The following is a 21,821-nucleotide window of genomic DNA, read 5'->3' on the forward strand; positions in this document are numbered from 1 at the left end:
AGTCTGACTCCAAACTCCACTATGGTGAAGACCAAAGAGCTGTCAAAGGACACCAGAAACAAAATTGTAGCCCTGCACCAGGCTGGGAAGACTGAATCTGCAATAGCCAACCAGCTTGGAGTGAAGAAATCAACTGTGGGAGCAATAATTAGAAAATGGAAGACATACAAGACCACTGATAATCTCCCTCGATCTGGTGCTCCACGCAAAATCCCACCCCGTGGGGTCAGAATGATCACAAGAACGGTGAGCAAAAATCCCAGAACCACGCGGGGGGACCTAGTGAATGAACTGCAGAGAGCTGGGACCAATGTAACAAGGCCTACCATAAGTAACACACTACGCCACCATGGACTCAGATCCTGCAGTGCCAGACGTGTCCCACTGCTTAAGCCTGTACATGTCCGGGCCCGTCTGAAGTTTGCTAGAGAGCATTTGGATGATCCAGAGGAGTTTTGGGAGAATGTCCTATGGTCTGATGAAACCAAACTGGAACTGTTTGGTAGAAACACAACTTGTCGTGTTTGGAGGAAAAAGAATACTGAGTTGCATCCATCAAACACCATACCTACTGTAAAGCATGGTGGTGGAAACATCATGCTTTGGGGCTGTTTCTCTGCAAAGGGGCCAGGACGACTGATCCGGGTACATGAAAGAATGAATGGGGCCATGTATCGTGAGATTTTGAGTGCAAACCTCCTTCCATCAGCAAGGGCATTGAAGATGAAACGTGGCTGGGTCTTTCAACATGACAATGATCCAAAGCACACCGCCAGGGCAACGAAGGAGTGGCTTCGTAAGAAGCATTTCAAGGTCCTGGAGTGGCCTAGCCAGTCTCCAGATCTCAACCCTATAGAAAACCTTTGGAGGGAGTTGAAAGTCCGTGTTGCCAAGCGAAAAGCCAAAAACATCACTGCTCTAGAGGAGATCTGCATGGAGGAATGGGCCAACATACCAACAACAGTGTGTGGCAACCTTGTGAAGACTTACAGAAAACGTTTGACCTCTGTCATTGCCAACAAAGGATATATCACAAAGTATTGAGATGAAATTTTGTTTCTGACCAAATACTTATTTTCCACCATAATATGCAAATAAAATGAAAAAAAAACAGACAATGTGATTTTCTGGATTTTTTTTCTCAGTTTGTCTCCCATAGTTGAGGTCTACCTATGATGTAAATTACAGACGCCTCTCATCTTTTTAAGTGGTGGAACTTGCACTATTGCTGACTGACTAAATACTTTTTTGCCCCACTGTACCTATACTATGTGTATACATGTATTCTCTCTATTCTATTGTAACCTGTGATTTTACAGTACAGCGCACTGAATTGCCGGCTTTTCTAAAGGACACCGCTGCATATTTCTCACAAGTCACACGCATGCTCCGTGTGTAATCCGTTTTTTTCTCGCCCTCATAGCCTTGCATTGGCGAGTCTCGGCCGTAATACAGTGCAGCACGCTGCGATCTCCTCCGCTCGTATAATACGGGCGAGAAAAAAACGGATGATGGGAGCCGCCCCACAGATTAACATTGGTCCGAGGGCTGTGATGTTTTCTCGCATAGCACTCGCCCGTATTTCTCTCTAGTGTGACTCCGGCCTCACACTCAGTCTATCACTCCCTCCACAGCTGTCTCTCACACTCGGTCTCTCTTGTTCGATCTCTCACAGTCTGTCTCTGTCATTCGGTCTTGCTCCCTCCTTGGCTGTCTTGCACACTTCAGTCTCTCTCACATTCGGTCTCTCGTGCGGTCTCGCCCCCTCCACAGCTGTCTCTCTCTCACACTCAGTCTCTAACATTCGGTCTCTCGCACGGTCTGGCCTTCTCCACGGCTGTCTCTCTCTTTCACACTCGGTCTCTCTCACATTCAGTCTCTCTTGCTCGGTCTCGCCCCCTCCACGGCTGTCTCTCATAGTTGGTCTCTCTCACTCAGTCTAACCCCCTCCGCAGCTGTCTCTCTCTCACAATCAGTCTCTTTCGCTCAATCTCGCCCCTCTGCGGCTGTTTCTCTCTCACACTCGGTCTCTCTTGTTCTCTCTCGCTCCCTCTGCGGCTGTCTCTCTCTCTCTCACACTCGGTCTCTTTTGCTCCGACTCACTCCCTCTGCAGCTGTCCCTCTTTTTCTCACTCGGTCTCTTTCGCTCGGTCACTCCCTTCTGTGGCTGTCTCTCTCACACTCGCTCTCTCTTGCTTAGTCTCGCCCCTCTGCGGCTGTCTCTCTCTCACACACACGGTCTCTTTTGCTCCGTCTTGCTCCCTCTGCGGCTGTCTCTCTTTTTCGCACTCGGTCTCTCTCCCTCGGTCTCGCCCCTCTGCGGCTGTCTCTCTCACACTCGGTCTCTTTCTCTTGGTCTCGCCCCTCTGCGACTGTCTCTCTCTCACACTCGGTCTCTTTTGCTCCATCTCGCTCCCTCCACGGCTGTTTCTTTTTCGCAATCAGTCTCTTTCGCTCGGTCTCGCCCCTCTGCAGCTGTCTCTCTCACACTCGGTCTCTTTTGCCCCATCTCACTCCCTCTGCGGCTGTCTCTTTTTCGCGCTCGGTGTCGCCCCTTTGCGGCTGTCTCTCTCGCCCCCACCTCGGCTGTCTCTCTCACACTCTGTCTCTCTCGCCCCCTCCTCGGTTGTCTCTCTCCCTCAGGAGTGATGGTATTGGGTTTCTTTCTGATCCATTATTTCTGTGGTCTGCTCCTCTAATGGCTCCGCTCCCTCCTCCTCCTCACTGAGTGCAGAGCAGAAGCCACAGAGTGAACTTTCCTCAGACACCTGGGCATCCTCCATCTGCTGCAGCCCAGAGGACCCCATCCCCGACTTCAGCAGCTGCTGGTAGTAGACCCTCATTGTAGACCCCTGGCAGGAGACCCCTGTAATAGACCTCCGCCGGTACTCCACCACCTATGGATACTCTCAAGTCTCCACCAGACGAGGAAGAGGAGCAGAATGAGAAGGCTTCCGATCTCACCGTGTTTGCCAGTAACTCCACTCTTCATGGGATCAGCCACGTCTTCCTGCCAGGTGGGGTGACCCCAAGACGGGTGTTTTGGGCATGTGCCTTTCTTTCATCTCTCAGCTGCTTTCTCTTCCAAGTGGTGGACCGGATCATCTACTACTCGGAGTACCACCATGTCACCACGCTGGATGAGATGGAGAGCAGCCTCATGACCTTCCCAGCCATCACCATATGCAATTATAACAAGTTTCGCCTGTCGCGGATGACAACCCGAGACGTGGACAGCATGGGCGAGATCCTGGGTCTCCAGAACCACATGGATGAGCTGAGGAACGTGATCCAGAACGTGAGTGACCCCGACACACCCTTCTCCCTGAGAGAGTTCTATGAGCGAACAGGTCACAGTATAGAGGACATGGTCCTGGAGTGTCGCTACCGGAACCGAGAGTGCGGACCCAGCAACTTCTCTGTGGTGAGTGCCGCCGCCATTAGTCCATGTGGTCTGAGGTACAGGTAGACCCCTCACTTCATACCTCAGGGGGCACTGACTTTTCTGATTCGAGGGCCATAATGTCAGATTTACACAGTGCAAAGAGCCACAAAAACGTAAGATGGGTATTACCCTCAGACATTTCTTACCCATGTAAGGGGTCTGTATGGGGGGTCCCACCCACCCATGTAAGGGCTCTGTATGGGGGGTCCCACCCACCCATGTAAGGGGTCTGTATGGGGTCCCACCCGCCCATTGAAGGGGTCTGTATGGGGGGTGGCACCTGCCCATGAAAGGAGTCTGTATGGGGGGTCACACCCACCTCTGGAAGCGGTCTGTATGGGGGTCCCACCCGTCCATTGAAGGGGTCTGTATGGGGGGCAAGTATCACATCTTCTAATCGCTTTTTGTAGCCAGACAAGAGTCTTTCAGTTCTTGTTTGAGGGATTTTCCTCCATTCTTCCTTGGAGAATTTGCCCTGTTCTGTGAGATTCCCGGGGCGTCTTCCATCCTCTGCTATTTTCAGGTCTCGCCACAGATTATCAATGATGATCCGATCAGGGGACTGTGAGGGCCATTGTGAAACCCTCATCTTGTGCCTTTTGAGGTCGTCTATTGTGGATTGTGACGTGTGTTCGGGGTCATTATCCATTTGTAGAAGCCATCCTCATCCTCTTCGTCTTCCTCTTCCTCTTTTCACCTTCAGCTTTTTACAGATGGTGTTATGTTTGCATCAACAATTTGTTGAAATTTCATTGACTCCATTCTTCCCGTGAAATGTTCACCGTGTCATTGGCTGCAACATAACCCGAAAGCCTGATTGATCCACCCTCATGTGTATTGCATGGCTACGTGTTATTTTCCTGAAATTATGTGCTCTTTGTTTTCCCCATATACCTTAGATCATTGTGGCCAAAGAGATCTATTTTAACCTCATGGATCCACAAGACTTGCTCCTAAAATGCAATAGGCTTGTTTAAATGCTCCTTTGCATACTTCTGACACTGAATTGTATGATGAGGACACAGGAGAGGCTTTCTTCCATCAAGTGGGTGTCTCTGAACAGTAGAACAATGTACCACAACTCCAGACTCTGCTAAATCTATTTGATGGTCTTTTGCAGTCAAGCAGGAGTTCTGAATTGCCTTTCTAGCAATCCTACGAACATCTCTCACTGAAATTTTGCTTGGTCTTCCAGACCTTATCTTGATCTCCACTGTTCCTAGTAGCTGCCATTTCTTAATTACATTTCGAACTGAGGAAAGGACAACTTGAAAACACCTTGCTATCATTTTGTAGCCTTCTCCTGCTTTGTTGGCCTCCACCATTTTCAGAGTGCTCGGCAGCTGCTTAGAATTTATGGCTATTGTTTTTTGGCACAAGGTTAGAGGAGGCTGGGTTTTTATAAAGCTGAGAAATTTACATCACCTGGCCTTTCCTAGCGATGATGGTGAACAAGCCATAACTCTAACACGCTACTTAAGGTCTAAAACCGTGGTCAAAGTTATCTGAGCACACAAATCTCCACGGGTGCCCTAATTTTTGCATCGGCCCATTTTCCTTTTCGTAATTTTTAAAATGTTAATAATTACAATTTTTTTAGCCTAAAATACAAAGGAAGTGTGTCATCTGTAATTTTATCCCTCATAGAGATCATTTCATCTTCAACTTGCTTCACAATAAGAGTAACGTTGACCAGGGGTGCCCAAACTTTTACATGCCACTGTACACTTCCAATTACAATGCATAGAATATATGCACACATACACATTATACCCATATATACATACCCCAGTACGGTCACTGCCAACTCCACAATAAGAAATAGAATCTGCCACCAATCGTTCATACAGGCCGAGTGGACACCAGTTACAGGGAGCCTCTGGCTTCAGGGTGCGGTTTACAGAGCAAAAGAAACAGAACTATTAAATTTAATCCAGAAAGGTAGGCAGTATTAATAAAAATATACAAAGACTAGCCTGGCCCGTGCTAAATTTTCACACATTGGTCGTCGGGGGAGCAGGCAATTTCAGAAAAAGCAGGTTGGTGAAATGTAAATGTATTTCATGAGCTGATGAACACAGACGGGTATGTATATATGTAGATTGGTAATGCAATAAATTGGTTTGATAAGTAAAGGCCAAAAAATGTCTTCCGGTTGAGGTGCCACCTGCAGGTCATTGTTTCTTTCTGCAGGTTTATGAAAATGAATGTTTAAACTGTATTTAGTGATAAAATCGTGAATGTGTGGTGTGTTTGGCTGTTTTCTTGCTGAGGGGGGAAAGTTTACCTTTCAAATGGTGTATCATGTGTGTGTGTGGGGCGAAGTAATCACCGAAAAAGCAGTGCATGTTTACAGATGTGTTGGTAGTGTGCTTTGGCGTACTGTGGTGCCACCTGCAGGTCATTTTTCCTTACTGCAGGTTTATGAAAATTAATGTTTAAACTGTATTTTGTGGTCAAATTGTGGATGTGTGGCTTGTTTGGCTATTTTCTTGCTGAAGGAGGCAAGTTTACCTTTCAGATGGTGTATCATGTGTGTGTGGGTGGAGTATGAACGGGGATACAAAGTAATCACCGAAAAACAGTGTTTAGAAATAACAGAATAGATGATACAAAATGGGAACATAATAAGGTATAAACAGTTACATAAGATGGAAAGGATAAATAAAAGAGAATGACTAAACCTGATGCTGCGGAAATGGATCTTATCTTTATGATAAGACTCAAATTTTTATCTAAAGCTTACACCCACATACCTCCCCTTGGTGAGCTCATATGGGGTCTGGTTGTACGTTGTGCTAGGTCTTTTAGACGTATATGAGTTCCCCAATTTACAAGATATCTGTCACAATCTCCACTCTGTTTCTGTCTTTTTGTTACTTTGTGTCAGGGCTGTCAGTCTGTACTGGGTCTGTGCTGCAGTCATCTGTGTTCATTTCCCTTAATCAGGATTCTAGTTAATCAGGCTAGTTCCTCCTCCCAGTGTCAATCATACACTTGCTGTTGCCTGTGGAACATTGATCCCTCTGTGTTCTGTGCCTGACCCAGCTTGACTTGATTCTCTTCCTGGACTCAGACCCTTTGCTTGTGACCTGACTTTGCTTGTGCCTGCTCCCTGTAAAATGTTTTGTCTCTCTGGCTTTCCTGACCTCATTTCCTGGACCTGAATTCGGATTATTTGACTTCCCTTTACTTACAGTAAGTAGTATATATATTTACTATTGTGACTCGGGTCACAATACCTTTGCCCCTGGAGGTCCCAGGTGGTAGATACTGTTGTCATGTTTCCTATCGCAATTTTACCTTTCTATAGAAATGAAACATGGGACTGATAGCATCATCCTCTCTCGATATTAAGTTGTTCTGCTGGTCTTACAGTGACGTCAATGACTGTGTTATGTTCATCCCGTCCCTACAAAACCAAAAATATAGCTCCCATAATTATCAGATGGATGCAAACCCCAATATCCATCACTGTCCACTGGCTCCAGAAAGTCTGGGACCAGTGCGTTGAACAGAGGACACTCTTGCCTACGAAATGTAATTATCCACCTCTGAATATATGAATCCTAGCCTTGGTGTCTGGTTCTCAGAGCAGATCTCCTGTTGTAATTACCTTGTCACTGCAGGAGGTCCTATTCAGTGGAGGTTGAAGTGTCAGCTTGCTCTTGCTTCCTGTCAGGAAATATGAATAAGTCATAAAATTCTATGTACACTTCCAGCGCTCGTGCTGGCATTTGACCAGGTAAATCTGGTTTGTCAGCATATGGATTTGAAAGTTCCTTTGTTCAGTCAAACTCAAATATAATAATATAGAATAATCATAGAGGCAGGAAACTTTTATTTTTGGGATCTGCATCATTAAAGCTATTCACAGCAGCGTTTTGGAGATTGTGCGCCCACCAGAAACCAAAAAATGAGTATCTGCCTCCCAGTAATACCTAGATATATGATGTTCGGTTTTAAATGAAAGATAATTTTGTAAGAAGACAGATAATACTCCTGTTGTCACTCTGGGAGCCTCACAGCCCGAGATATGGCCTGCAGAAGTTTTTTAGTAACTTTCAAAAAGGGGAATACATTCCCTAAGTCCACCCACCCAGTGAGATCAGCCAGGGAAAGGCATAAAGCTTGGATGCTCGATTAGGAACTGGTATTTTGCCCAAGGAACCAGCTATAGGGAGCTGTGCATTTGGACCCATTGTTCTGGGAAGGTTCCCCTCCCCCCTCCTCCACATGGCATGCCATTGACTGATATGTGTAAGTCTTAATTTAATTCATTTTTTTGTAACTGTCTGTATATACTGTATTTTGTCTCTTTTGTAACATCTTTTTGTATTTTTGTAAACACTGCCTATATTTTCTAGAATTAATCTATAAAATTTACTAGTTTTGTTTTCCTTGCTCTAAGAACGAACTGCCACGACCTCCGTAATAAATTACGCTACCTGGTGGGTGGGCTCCTGACCCAATATTGGCATTAATGTCAAACGAGGAGCTGGTGGCAGCAAAGTGTTCTGGGGAATTTAGGAGACCCTGACAGTGAAGGAACGGAGGTTTAGTTTTTGTATTTACAGCCTGAGACTGGGGATATACATATGGCCCTCACTGCAGAGTGCCCATAGGCCAGTATATGGCAAGGCAGCCTTTCTGGCGACTTATTCTAGGTGTAATTCCCTGACTGACCTGAGGGTAAGGGGGCCGCCAGAGAGCTGCAAGTTCCAAACTGGAACTGACAGTGGGATAGACAAATGAATCCCTTGCACCTTCTATAAGTGGTCTAAAAAAAGCATGTTTATATCGCAGTATCACTTTAAGTGCAAAATCCCAACATTTCTGCCCTAAAATATTCATAAAAAAAAACTTCAAATCTGCACCAAATATGCAATAATTACAGCATCCTGCTATTATGCATTTGGTACTGATACCTGCAGAATAAAATCAGTGGCAAATAAACAGTTTTGCACTTGGAAAAATTGAATGGCAGCGAGAAGGAGGAGCAGAAACCGTGATGTGAGCAGGAGGATGAAAAGAAGACTGGGTGTGAGAAGCAGAAGAAGATCCCTGGGAGTGAAAAGGAAGAGAAGAAGCGAGGGAATGAAAAGAAGAAGCATGGTAGTGAGCAGGACTACAAGAATTCAAGTGAATGGAAAGGAGAAGAGAGAGCCTGTGACTGAGAAGGAGCAAAATAACCCAAGAAGTGAGCAGAAGGAGAAGTAGAAACCAAGGTGTGTGAAAAAAGAGGTGGATAAGCCAGGTGTGACGCTAGTCACTTCTCAAGGCTAAGCCATGAGTCATAGTGGTCAAAAAGTCCAAGGTCAGAAGCCAGGAGGGTATATCATAAACAGAAGGAAGAGGCAAAAGCGTAGTCAGGTAATGTTCCGAGGTCAGAGTACCAGGAGGTTAATGGATCAGAACTGAAGGGGTTAAACAGGCGCATGGTCAGAACGAAGTCCAAGGACAGGCAACAGATCAAGCATACAGAACTCACGGCAAAGGGAGCACAAACCTCACAAAATGAATGTACGTCTGGCAGTGGTCTGGGAGAAGCTGCTCAGTTAAGTAGGCATGGCAATTACCCAGGATAGTAAACACCTGAGACAGCCGACACCTCCCAGTCACAGATTGGCTAGTCGAGCTGTCAATAAACACACTGACAGCTTCAGCATGCCCCTGTACCAGATTGGACGGCTGAGCTATCAGTAACTGCATCCCAGACACCCTGAGGGGTGGAACCGTGACAGTACCCCCTCTTCTAGGGGGCCACCAGACCCCCCAGGCTTCCCAGAAAATTTTAGATGGAAGGCTCTAACCGATTGGCCTTCACATCTTGAGCATAGACCCAGGATCTCTCCTCTGGTCCGTATCCCTTCCGGGGGATGAGGTACTGGAGGGAATTATGGACCCTCCGAGAATCTACAACCATCTGAACCTCATACTCCAGGCTACTGTCAACTGAAATTGAAGGAGGCTGAGATGAGGGAGACAATGCAGATGGGACATACTCCTTTAATTGGGATTTATAGAATACATTAGGGAAGGAGGAAGCTTTAACCTAAATGCCACAGGATTGACCACCTCTAGGATCTCTTATGGACCAATAAACTTTGGACCCAACTTCACAGACGGCACTGTAAGTTTAATGCTCCTAGACGACAACCAAACCTTATCCCCAATGTTGAAAACAGGAGCCCCCCGGACGGCCTTCTATTGACCTTACGTTTTTGGCAAATCTGGGCAGTTCCAATATTCTTTTGAGCTCCAGATCTCCCCAAGTCTCTGCATGGTGACCTCCACCCTTAGGGCATTCAGAACTAATCCTAGAACATTCACCTAAATGGGGATGAAAGCCATAATTACAGAAGAATGATGAGGTTCCGGTAGATTAATTTACTCAACTGTTGAAAGCAAATTCAGCGAGAGTTAAAAACGAACACCAGTCCTCCTATTGCGCTGCCACGAAACACCTTAAAATTTGTTCCAACGATTGATTTGTCCTCTCAGTCTGACCATTAGTTTCAGGGTGATAAGCAGATGAAAATGACAAGTCAATCCCTAGTTTATTGCAAAAAGCTCTCCAAAATATACAGACAAATTGTACTCCCCTATCAGACACAATGTTCAGAGGGATCCCTTGTAGCCTTACAATATAAGAAATAAACAACTTGGAGAATGTCTCTGCATTAGGTAATCTTGACATATCCTTATGCATGGATGGCCACCAAAACAGTCTAGCCATGGCTTTCCTTGTGGCAGTAACCCCAGGATGGCCACTTAACACGGAATCATGAAATTCCTGTAACACCCGCAACCTTAGGTACACAGGCACAAATAATTTGGACCATGGGGAAGTAGAAGGAGCCAACGACATGGCTTTACGAATCTCCTCTTCTAGCTCCGAGGTTACCAAAGACACCACAATACCCTGAATAATAATGGAGGATGGAGGTTCTGGAGGATAAATGAAACCTAGACTACGAGGTAAAGCATAATTCTTAGACCCTGGCCTGAATGTAATAGAAAAATTAATCAAGAGAAAAACAAGGACCATCTGGCCTTCTAGGAGTTAACCTTTTAGCCAATTCAATGTAAGCTAAATTCTTGTGATCCGTGATCACCGTAACTGGATGAACCGCCCCCTCCAAAAAATGCCTCCATTCCTCAAAAGCCAATTTGACAGCAAGTAACTCCTGATTCCCAACATCATAATTTCTCTGCCGGTGAAAATGTTTTAGATAGAAAAGCACATGGATGCAGGCTAGTCAGAGCTTTGGGCCCCTGCGATATGACTACTCCCACTCCGATCTCCGAAGCATCCACCTCCACAATGAACGGTTCCTGAAGATCAGGTTGGATCACTATGAGTGCGGACATAAAACATAAAATCCCTGATAGCCCCCGGCGACCAAACCTTGCGATTCGCCCCCTTACATGTCAGGTCAGTAAGTGGTTTAGCAATTTGTGAAAACCCCTTGATAAATTTTCTGTAATAGTTGGCGAATCCCAGAAACGCTGCAAAGCCTTAAGATCACGAGGTTGAATCCAATCAATTATGGCCTGCACCTTCCCAGGGTCCATCTTAACCCCTTCTGCTGACAAGATAAACCCCAAGAAAGAGATTTCCTGAACAGAAAAAAACAAATTTCTCTAATTTAGCAAACTGAGAGTTTTCCCTCAGTCTCTGTAACACAACACGGACATGTTCCTGGTGAGTGTCCAAGTCTGGCGAGAAAAATTAGAATGTGATCAAGGTATATTACAACAAATCTTCCAATGCAATCAGAGAAAATATCATTCACAAAATTCGGAAACACTGCAGATGCATTAGATAATCCAAAAGGCATGACAAGGTTTTAAAACAGACCCTCGGATGTTAAAAACGCTGTTTTCCACTCGTCACCCTTCCGGATGCGCATCAAATTGTAAGCCCCTCTAAAATCAAGTTTTAGAAAACACCCTGGCCCCCAGAAGCTGATTGTATAGGTCAGGGATGAGTGCAAGTGGGTAGGTATTTTTAGCTGTGATCTTGTTTAGTTCTCAGAAATCAAGGCAAGGACGGAGACCTCCATCTTTCTTTTTAACAAAGAAAAATCCAGCAGCTACAGGGGAGGAGGAAGGATGGTGTTCTGCCTCCGACATCTAATTTGTATTATCTGATTATCTGTTTGTCTATATTTGCAGTAATTACTTGTAGAATATAGAGAAATCTACCTTTTTACATAGACTGTATTTGCAGTGTTTGGCTCCTTCTAGTGACCAGAGTCATAACCGCAGTTTTATCTGTTTTTCTTTCACTTTCATGTCTGAATCTTTTCACTCCTTTGCAATGCATTATGGTAACCTTGCAATGCATTATGGTAACTTTTGCAAAGCATTATGGTTAGCTCAGCCTCCATCTCCCTCCACTTTCCTCCATTTTACCTCAGCCTGCATCCTGGAAGCATCTCATCTTTTCATCTCCCCTTGTGATTGCAACGCTGGTTTGTACTCATGCTTTCTGTAGCTAATTTCTGTCTTATTTAGCCTGGTTTAATCAGTCCTGCACCCCGGTCAGCTATTAGTGTGCAGATGTTCATTCACAGTGTACTATATATAATATGTATTTCTACTATGCCCCTGTACTGATTGTATGCATATTATGTTTGTATTATAGTTTCACCATGCCAATATATCATCACGTTCAATAAAAGCACAGACTCAACCTACAGTCTCCTTATTGGACCACTGTATAGCGGTTTAGCTGTCTGTTTAAGCTGCAAATAAAGTCTTCCTTATTCAGTGAGGACAGAATAGACAGATATGACCCTTCTGTAAACTTTCGTTAACATATTCTTTCATGGCGGTCCATTCAGGCCCCGACAAATTGTAAAGGCAAGCTTTTGGTAATTTGGTGCCAGGAATAAGATCAATAGCACAATCATAGGGAAGATGGGAAGGTAGTATTGCTGCCTCTTTTTCCGAGAACATATCTCCAAAGTCCTTCAGGTACCCCGGAAGACCCTCCAGACAAGCGGAGCATTTTTGTACATTTCTTAGACATTTCTTAGAACAGTTGGGGCTCCATTTCACAATCTCCTTCAGACACCAATCAATAACTGGATTGTGAGTCTGCAACCATGGAAACCCCAGTACCAATCCAGCAGGTAAATTATCCAACACAAAACAGGAGATGGATCCAGAGTGGAGTGCCCCCATTTAGAGAGTGAAATCCACTGTTGCTCTTTTGACCAAATTGTGGACTAACGGTGTCTTGTCAAGGGCGATAATTTGAATGGGTCTTTCTAAACTAACTGTCCCTAACCCTAACTTCAGAACCAGTCCTGACTCAATAAAGTTAGCAGCAGACCCACAGTCAATGAACGGCAAGGTTGATAACACCTGGTTCTCAAAGGAAATCATTGTATGTATCAGTACTTTGTCAGAGTAAGAAAAAGGTACCTGGCAGCCTGGGTGACATCCTCGGTCGTCACCCAGACTCACATGTTCTCCCGATGGTTTGGTGGCTTGAGGACGAGATGGGCAATTCTCAATAAAATGTCCAGAGAGACCACAGTATAGACAGAGTCCGAGATCTTGTCTCCGTCTTCTCTCTGCAACACGAAGACTGGCAACTCTAGCCTCTGGTAAATGAACCTGCTCCGGGGAAGTAAAACATGTGACCTGCTGTTCACCTTGCCACTCACGGATTCTACGGTCCATTTGTATGGCCTGAGTCATGGCCTCAATCAGAGAACAAGGGGCGTCATGGAGGACCAGAGCATCCTTGAATGTCTCGGAATGGCCTCTTTGGAACTGGCACCCCAGAGCAGAATAGTTCCACAGAACCTTGGTGGACGACTGCCGGAACTCAGTACAGTAGTCCTCAGGTGTGCGACCCCCCTGTGCCAGGTTCATAATCTTAGCCTCATCTACCTGGATTCTGTCCTGTTCATCATAGATTAGACCTAAACTGTCAAAAAAGGCATCAACGGAAAACTGCTCTGGGGCTTGTGGGGACAATGCCCAGGTCTGATATGACAGGTTTGGGAGAGACCAACTGTACATCAGAGGTTTCTGACGTCACAGCCACTGACGGCAGTGGGGGGCTATGAGAGGTCTTCATCAAGTTAATAATCTGATCCTGCAACTGATATTGCGATGACTCCAGACTCTGGCAATCCTTCGCCAGATCTTTAGTCATCTGCATCAAATTTGCTACCTGGTCACAAAGTGTGTGAACAGGATCCATGCTTGCGAAAAAGAAAAATGTAGCGGCCAGACGTAATGTGACGCTAGTCACTTCTCATGGCCAAGCCGTGAGTCGGAGTGGCCAAAGGGTCCAAGGTCAGAAGCCAGGAGGGTACATCATAAACAGAAGGAAGAGACAAAAACGTAGTCAGGTAACATTCCGAGGTCAGAGTACCAGGAAGATAACAGATCAGAACTGAAGGGATTAAACAGGCAGATGGTCAGAATGAAATCCAAAGTCAGGCAACAGATTAAGCAAATAGAACTGAAGGCACAGGGAGCACAAACCTCACAACAAGAATGTACATCTGGCAGGGGTCTGGGAGAAGCTGCTCAGTTAAGTAGGTGGAAAAGCCAGAAAGAGAAGAGGAGAATACTGGGATGGAGAAGGAGAACTGAAGGGAGGAGGTGGAGAAGAAGCCCAGGAGTGAAAAGGAGAAGAAGCCTAGGAGTAAGCAGGAGGAGGGTCAGTCCACAAATGAGAAGACCAAAGTGGAAAAGCCTGGGAGTATGGAGGAAGAGAATGTTGGCAGTGAGAAGGAGAAGAAAAAGGAGTGAGATGGAGGAGAAGCTCAGAATTGAGAAGGAGATGTCTGGTATTGGGCAGAAGAAGGAGAAGCTCGAGCGTGAGCAGGAGACATAAGTGATGCAGTGGTTGAGAATCCTGGGATTGAGAAAGCCTGGGAGTGTGGAGGAGGAGAATGCTGGCAGTGAGAAGGAGAAGAAAAAGGAGTGAGATGGAGGAAAAGCTCAGAATTGAGAAGGAGTTGTCTAGTATTGGGCAGAAAAAGGAGAAGCTCGAGTGTGATCAGGAGAAGTAAGTGATGCGCTGTAGGACAATCCTGGGATTGAGAAGGAGGAGGAGAAGTCAGGAAGTGAGGAGGGCGAGACGCCTGGGAGTGAGAAGGTGGAGCAAAGCCAGAGAGTAAGTAGCAGGAGCAGATGCCTGGGAATGTGGAATAGGAGAAAAAGCCTGGGAATGAGGAGGAGAAGCCCAAGAGTGAGCAGGTGGTATGAACATAACACACTCACTGAAAATGGACAAACGGAAGACCTAGTATAGGGAGATGCCACACCCAAACCCAACTTGTCCCTGCACAAATTAGAAAGACTCTAGCCATCCAACTCAAAAACATCACCTCATACCTGGCTCCCTAAAAGTTCATTGAGGGTTTATTTGTACCTCCTGAGAAAGCAGCGGGGAAAATTAAAACAAATTGGGAAGATCTGAGGATGCGTGTTGTAATAATCACAGGCAAGTTAAAAATGTGACTTCTAGGGGGGCACGTGTGCGGGTCAGGCACATGTGTCTCCCTGCAGCATAAGTATCACTGCAGCAAAAGTATCGTGAAAATGCAGTTATTACTACGGCTGAGAATTAACATCAAGCTCCTCTCCTCTCTTCACACAGGTAAAATCTCTGCTCCTGCTACAATCCCTGTTTGCTGTCATCTAGTGCAACCTTTCATTTAATCTTATATAACAGTGCCTACTGAATGTTTACTAAATTCATTTGTTGCATTGAACTCAATACTTACTGCTGTATAGCCATCTTGGGGCCAGTAGAGATGTTATCAGGTGTGAGGTGTTACTAGCATATGGATGTAGCCAGGCCCTGTGCCTTTGATTGTCTAACATCCCCTGGTGTGCCAGGCAATTGGTAATTTATCCCAAATCAGTTCCCACAATCCCTCTCACCTGATCCTCTACTCAGTCCTATATATTCAGATGCCTTCTAGGGGGGCACGTGTGCAGGTCAAGCACGTGTGTCTCCCTGCAGCATAAGTATCACTGCAGCAAAAGTATCATGAAAATGCAGTTATTAATACGGCAGTTAGTCACGGCAGGAGTCAGGACCCCACACTATCTACCTGTCTCTTTTGGGTATGTCTGCTGAGTAGGCCCTTCTTATTTCTTCTATCCAGCTTTTCTATTCACCCTCCTACTCCTTCACCATGTTTACATATGCCCTCACAGTGTTTGCTCCTTTAGTCCTCACTCTCCTTCGCTATCCCCAAACCCCAGCACCCTCTAACCAAATAATCATCTCCCCTTCCTTCTTTCCTCCCCACCTGACCTCCTCTGCTGAACTGCTCCTCAACCTCAAACCTGTCTGAATGAAACATAAAACAAGCTGCCCACTCTCCTTCTCCCATCTGCTCTCCCTTTCTCTTCTCCTCACTGCTGGCGACATATCTCCCAATCCTGGACCCCCACAGCTCTCACCCCCCACTACTTCCCCTTCCTACCGCTCCCTATCTAATAAGAACTACCACAATCTTTCCAACTTAAAACCTGTGCCATTGACACCCAACCCCCTGCTTCCTCTCTAGGGAGCACTTTGGAATGCCTGCTCCATATGCAATAAGCTCCATGTGATTCATGATCTCTTTCTCTCTCACAATCTTGCCTTCCTCAGCCTCACAGAAACATGGCTGACACCCTCTGACACCGCCTCCCCTGCTGCGCTGTGTTACGGTGGCCTCCACTTTACCCACACTCCTCGCCCTGGCTACAGACACGGTGGAGGAGTGGGTCTTCTCCTTTCTTCCAGCTGCACCTTCAACCCAACCCCACCTCTTCCCTCCCTAATCCTCCCCTCTTTTGAAGTCCACTCTGTCCGCATCTACTCTCCCTCCAACCTCCAATTGGCCGTCATATACCGACCTCCAGGCCCGACCACTGCCTTCACTGACCAATTCTCTACCTGGCTTCTTCATTTTCTTTCAACTGACACCCCCCACTATCATCATGGGTGACTTCAACATCCCCACTGATACCCTTCAGTCAGCAGCCTCCAAACTCCTGTCCCTTACTTCATCCTTTGGACTTACTCAGTGGTCCTCCTCAGCCACCCACACAGATGGACATACGTTAGACCTGGTCTTCACCCACCTCTGCTCTCTTTCTAACTTCACCAACTCCCCTCTCCCTCTATCTGACCATCATCTACTCACTTTCACATCCCTGTCCTCCTCACCTGGCACCCATGTCCAGCAACACACACACCCCCGCAGAAACCTTGCACACCTAGACACCCACGTGCTCTCTGACTATTCTACCACTGGCAACAATATCCTCCATGACACAGACGGTGCCACTGCTTTCTACAATGCCACTCTCGCAATAGCTATTGACACGGTTGCCCCTCTCGTTCATGGCAGAATGCGACGTATCAACAGACAACCCTGGCACAATAACACCACTAAAGAGCTCCGGCAAGTGTCCAGGATTGCAGAGCGGCGTTGGAAGAAAACAAATTCGCAAGATGACTTCACCACATTCAAACAGACAACACTCGATTTCAAATCTGCCCTCACCTCTGCTATGAAAAGAAAAGGGGGAGACAGGGCGCTTCCAATGCGTAGGTCTGTATGGAAAGTAGATGAGTGCACAGCAAGTGTTAGGCTCACCTGATAGGGTTGTGAGAGTCACAACACCTATAATCGCATAAAACAGCTGCAGCAGTCTGCACGAGGTCCAAGGACTTGGTACAAAGAGAAGGCTGGTAGTGCAATAAGAGACTGTGCTGCTGTGGTAGAATTCAAGGTATCTTTATTGCCAACGCGTTTCATGAGCCAGTCCCAGCTCACTTCATCAGGGCATGTTACAGAAGTTCATTGCAGGGGTATATATACACATAAAAAAAAAAAAGGGGGGAGGCGCCAAGAATAGTGAGGTGACACGTCAGCATGGATACATATACATGAATCATACAAAACAATAAAACTTTATTACAACCATATTAAAAACGATGTTTAAAATGCCATAAAAAGAGTGTTTTAAACATCGTTTTTAATATGGTTGTAATAAAGTTTTATTGTTTTGTATGATTCATGTATATGTATCCATGCTGACGTGTCACCTCACTATTCTTGGCGCCTCCCCCTTTTTTTTTTTTATGTGTATATATACCCCTGCAATGAACTTCTGTAACATGCCCTGATGAAGTGAGCTGGGACTGGCTCACCTCTGCTAAACAGACCTACTTCACAACCCTCGTATCTTCCCTATCTTACAACCCAAAACAGTTATTCAAAACTTTTAACTCCCTCCTCCGCCCACCACTGCCCCCTCCAACCTCCCTCATCTCTGCCGAGGACTTTGCCACACACTTCAAAAACAAGATTGACCAAACAAGGCAAGTCTTCATCACTCAACCACCACAACCCCTTTGTATACCAGACCAATGCCCAAACCCCATAACCTCACTCTCCAACATCACTGAAGGGGAGCTTAATCGCCTCTTCTCCAAATTGCACCTCACAACCTGTGCACTTGACCCCATTCCACCTCCTCCCCAACCTCACCACCACACTTATCCCATCCCTAACCCACCTCTTCAACCTATCACTAACGTCCGGTACCTTCCCTTCTGCTTTCAAGCATGCCACAATCACGCCTATCCTTAAAAAGCCAACCCTCGACTCAACCGCTATGTCCAGCTATCGCCCAATATCATTGCTTCCATTTGCTTCCAAACTCCTGGAACAGCATGTCCACGCTGAACTTTCCTCCCACCTATCATCTAACTTGCTCTTTGACAATCTACAATCTGGTTTCCGCCCCCATCACTCCACTGAGACAGCCCTGACCAAAATTACTAACGACCTACTTACAGCCAAATCAAATGGACAATACTCTATACTCCTGCTTCTAGACCTGTCCGCTGCATTTGACACAGTTGACCACTGCCTCCTACTACAGATCCTCTCCTCCTTCGGCATCAAAGGCCTTGCCCTATCCTGGATCTCCTCATACCTTTCCATCCGCACATTCAGCGTCTCCCACTCCCACACCACCTCCTCATCCTACCCTCTCTCTGTTGGAGTCCCCCAAGGCTCTGTTTTAGGACCCCTACTCTTCTCAATCTATACACTTGGCCTGGGGCAACTCATAAAGTCCCACGGATTCCACTACCACCTTTATGCTGATGACACTCAGATCTACCTCTCTGGCCCAGACGTCACCACTCTGCTCTCCAGAATCCCAGAGTGTCTATCAACCATATCCGCCTTCTTCTCTCGCTTCCTCAAACTCAATGTAGACAAATCTGAACTCATCATCTTTCCTCCATCTCACAGATCTTCCTTACCCAACCTAGCTATAAGAATTAATGACATCACACTTTCCCCAGTACCAGAAGTCCGCTGCCTCGGAGTAACCTTTGACTCTGCCCTGTCCTTCAAACCGCACATCCAAGCTCTTTCTACCTCCTGTCGCCTCCAGCTCAAAAATATTTCCAGAATCCGTTCTTTCCTCAACCCTCAATCTACTAAAATGCTTGTGCATGCCTTCATCATCTCCCACCTCGACTACTGCAACATCCTTTTCTGTGGTCTCCCTGCTAACACCCTCGCACCTCTCCAGTCCATCCATAACTCTGCCGCCCGACTAATTCATCTCTCTCCTCACTACTCCTCCGCTTCTTCCCTCTGCAAATCTCTTCACTGGCTCCCATTCCCTCAGCGTATCCAGTTCAAATTACTAATACTGACCTACAAGGCCATCTATAACCTGTCTCCTCCATACATCTCTGAACTAATCTCCCGATACCTTCCCTCACGTAATCTCCGGTCCTCCCAAGACCTCCTTCTCTCCTCCACACTTATTCGCTCCTCACCCTACCGCCTCCAAGACTTCAGCAGCCCCTATTCTCTGGAATTCTTTGCCCCAACAAGTCCGACTATCAACCACATTTGGATCCTTGAGACGGAACCTGAAAACCCACCTCTTCAAGAAAGCCTACAGCCTGCAATGACCCCGCTACCTCCTTCTATCTCACCACTACCGGTGATATCACCTCAACCAACACCGGAACTGCTGCAACCCACCAACCTACTGTCTCCTTCCCCACCATCCTGTAGCATGTAAGCCCGAAAGGGCAGGGTCCTCTCTCCCCTCTGTATCAGTCTGTGATTGTTAGTTTACTGTAAGTGATATCTGTAATCTGTATGTAACCCCTTCTCATGTACAGCACCATGGAACCAATGGTGCTATATAAATAAATAATAATAATTTTAACCCTTACGTCTACGTGTCAGGACACAGCTGTCAGGTGACCCAGAACCAGGGGCTCCTTCCCTGTCCCTACTCCCCAGGATACTTCTGAAGGTGAAGACGCTGGGGCATCCAACCTTGCCTTATCTCCTGAGTTATCACTCCATCCCTTATTGTAGATTGTAAGCTCTTACAGGTAGGGTCATCATTATTTTGCTTTAATTATTGTATTAGAGCGGCACGGTGGCTCAGTGGTTAGCCTTGCAGTGCTGGGGTCCTGGGTTCAAATCCCACCAAGGACAACATCTGCAAGGAGTTTGTATGTTCTCCACGTTTTTGTGTGGGTTTCCTCCCACATTCCAAAGACATACTGAAAGGGAAATTAGAGACAGTGCCGATAATGTCTGTAAAGCACTGTGGAATTAATAGCGCTATATAAATAAGTAAAATAACTAAATAAATATTGCTTTGAATGTTGTTACTTATGACTTGTATATGAACATTCACAGCGCTGCAGAATATGTTGGCGCTATATAAACAAAAATTATTATTATTATTATTATGCTCTTCCCCCACCCAGGGAAGAGGGGGTGCTAACATACACCAACCCAACAAACAAGGGAACACAAACAAAGGTTTAACAGAAAACTCCAGGCATACAAAATATTCACTCACAAATAACAGAGGAATGCACCGTGGAGGTAGGGGAATAAGCCAAAACAGAAAAGGATAAGGAATTACCATGCAAACAAACAAAGCAACAATCACAGATAACTCCTCCAACTCTCCTACACATATGAACGCTTTTCCCTCCATTAGTCATGCAGCACATGCTATCTCTGACAAGGATTTGTAACAGAGCCCAGATAATAAAGGGGAAAGAAGTGGCTAACCAAGCTCAGCTGTGAGCACCGGGATTTCCAACATGGCCAATTAACCACTGTTCTGCCAGAAGGAATAAACACGTTTAAAATAAAGAAGTGCTTCTTCTCAGTGCCGAAGTATGAGCAATCAGATGCTGCGGTCTTCTGGCTCACACTGTTGTGGTAACCCCATGACACATGGTCTTACAGCAAGTCTGGGTAGATAGCCACATTACAATGCCACCTGTCCACAAAATCCTATTCCAGAGCCGCTAGTTCCACTGTGCCTGCACCAGGCGATATCCACTGTCTTCCAACTTTTGGTTGGCTCATAGCTTTTATATCTCCTGCCACTATAGTCTGCAATCACAGCCTATGCTCCTCCAGATGACTGATATTGTGACTGTAGCACATGTATCCAGCTCCAGCTAGCAACAACATACAGTACAGTCCCAGCTAGTGCACATGATGGTGCAAATGACAGTATAACCCTTCTGATGGCTCACTGGAGATTAGAAGCTCTGTGACTTTGGGGCATCCAGGGCAAACTACCTCAATCAGGAGCACCCCACTTCTGGAGTGCACCCACAGAAAGGAGGTAGCGACAAGCCTAGGAGGCTGACCAAGCATAGTGAGGCATGTGGCAAGGTGACCCGATTGGAGAACCCAAGTTGGGACAAACGTCTTTGTGGGTTCAGTGATGGGCAGTGGAGCATACCTTTATTCCACCAGTTGGAGCCAGGGTTCCTCTCCTTGGCTGATGTCCTTTAGAGTGCCTCTGCAGAGGGAGCCGGAGACTTTATAACCACAGCTCCCATTTAGGACATGGTGGGGGGAGGTATATCCTCATTATCCAATTAACCTGCATTTTTGTCCTTCAACAGGTGTAGATTAGTAAACCGCAGTAGCTGATATAATACCTAATCAGCAGGCATTCCACAAATTAACATACAAGAGTCAACTTTATAGGCTCATATGAAACAATGGCTCATGTCCATTTACCAATTGTTCAAATATATCTGGCATAATTAAGGATACATGCTGTGTCGTAGAGTACAGAGGGAAAGCTAAGGAGAGCTAAAAGTAAACAGCACAAGTATAACCTCCCAGAAATATAAAAAATGTGAAAGGAAGAGGAACTGGGAAGGAAAACAAAACAAACTCACTACAGGAATTCAACTTGTGTTTACCATACAAGGTAAACCCTTTAGTTGAAGGGTTGGAACTCCTAAACTGAAGTCCACCTAGTGGTATAGCCAGCAAGGAATTGCAATGAAGGGTGATCA

General features: G+C 46.0%; 1 protein-coding gene across 1 annotated transcript in view; it reads left to right on the forward strand.

The window, feature by feature from the left end:
- Positions 1 to 1,592: 1,592 nt before the first annotated feature.
- Positions 1,593 to 21,821, forward strand: part of LOC141054854 (acid-sensing ion channel 1C-like) — a 365,182-nt gene continuing 344,953 nt past the window's right edge. The window contains exon 1 of the mRNA XM_073551727.1: positions 1,593 to 3,424. Coding sequence (XP_073407828.1) covers positions 2,900 to 3,424 — 525 coding nt within the window. The 5' untranslated portion in view covers positions 1,593 to 2,899. The remainder of the gene's footprint in view (positions 3,425 to 21,821) is intronic.

The sequence above is a fragment of the Dendrobates tinctorius genome, unplaced genomic scaffold (genome assembly GCF_039654945.1).
Source record: "Dendrobates tinctorius isolate UK_male_01 unplaced genomic scaffold, ASM3965494v1 ptg000179l, whole genome shotgun sequence".
NCBI classification, from domain to species: domain Eukaryota; kingdom Metazoa; phylum Chordata; class Amphibia; order Anura; family Dendrobatidae; genus Dendrobates; species Dendrobates tinctorius.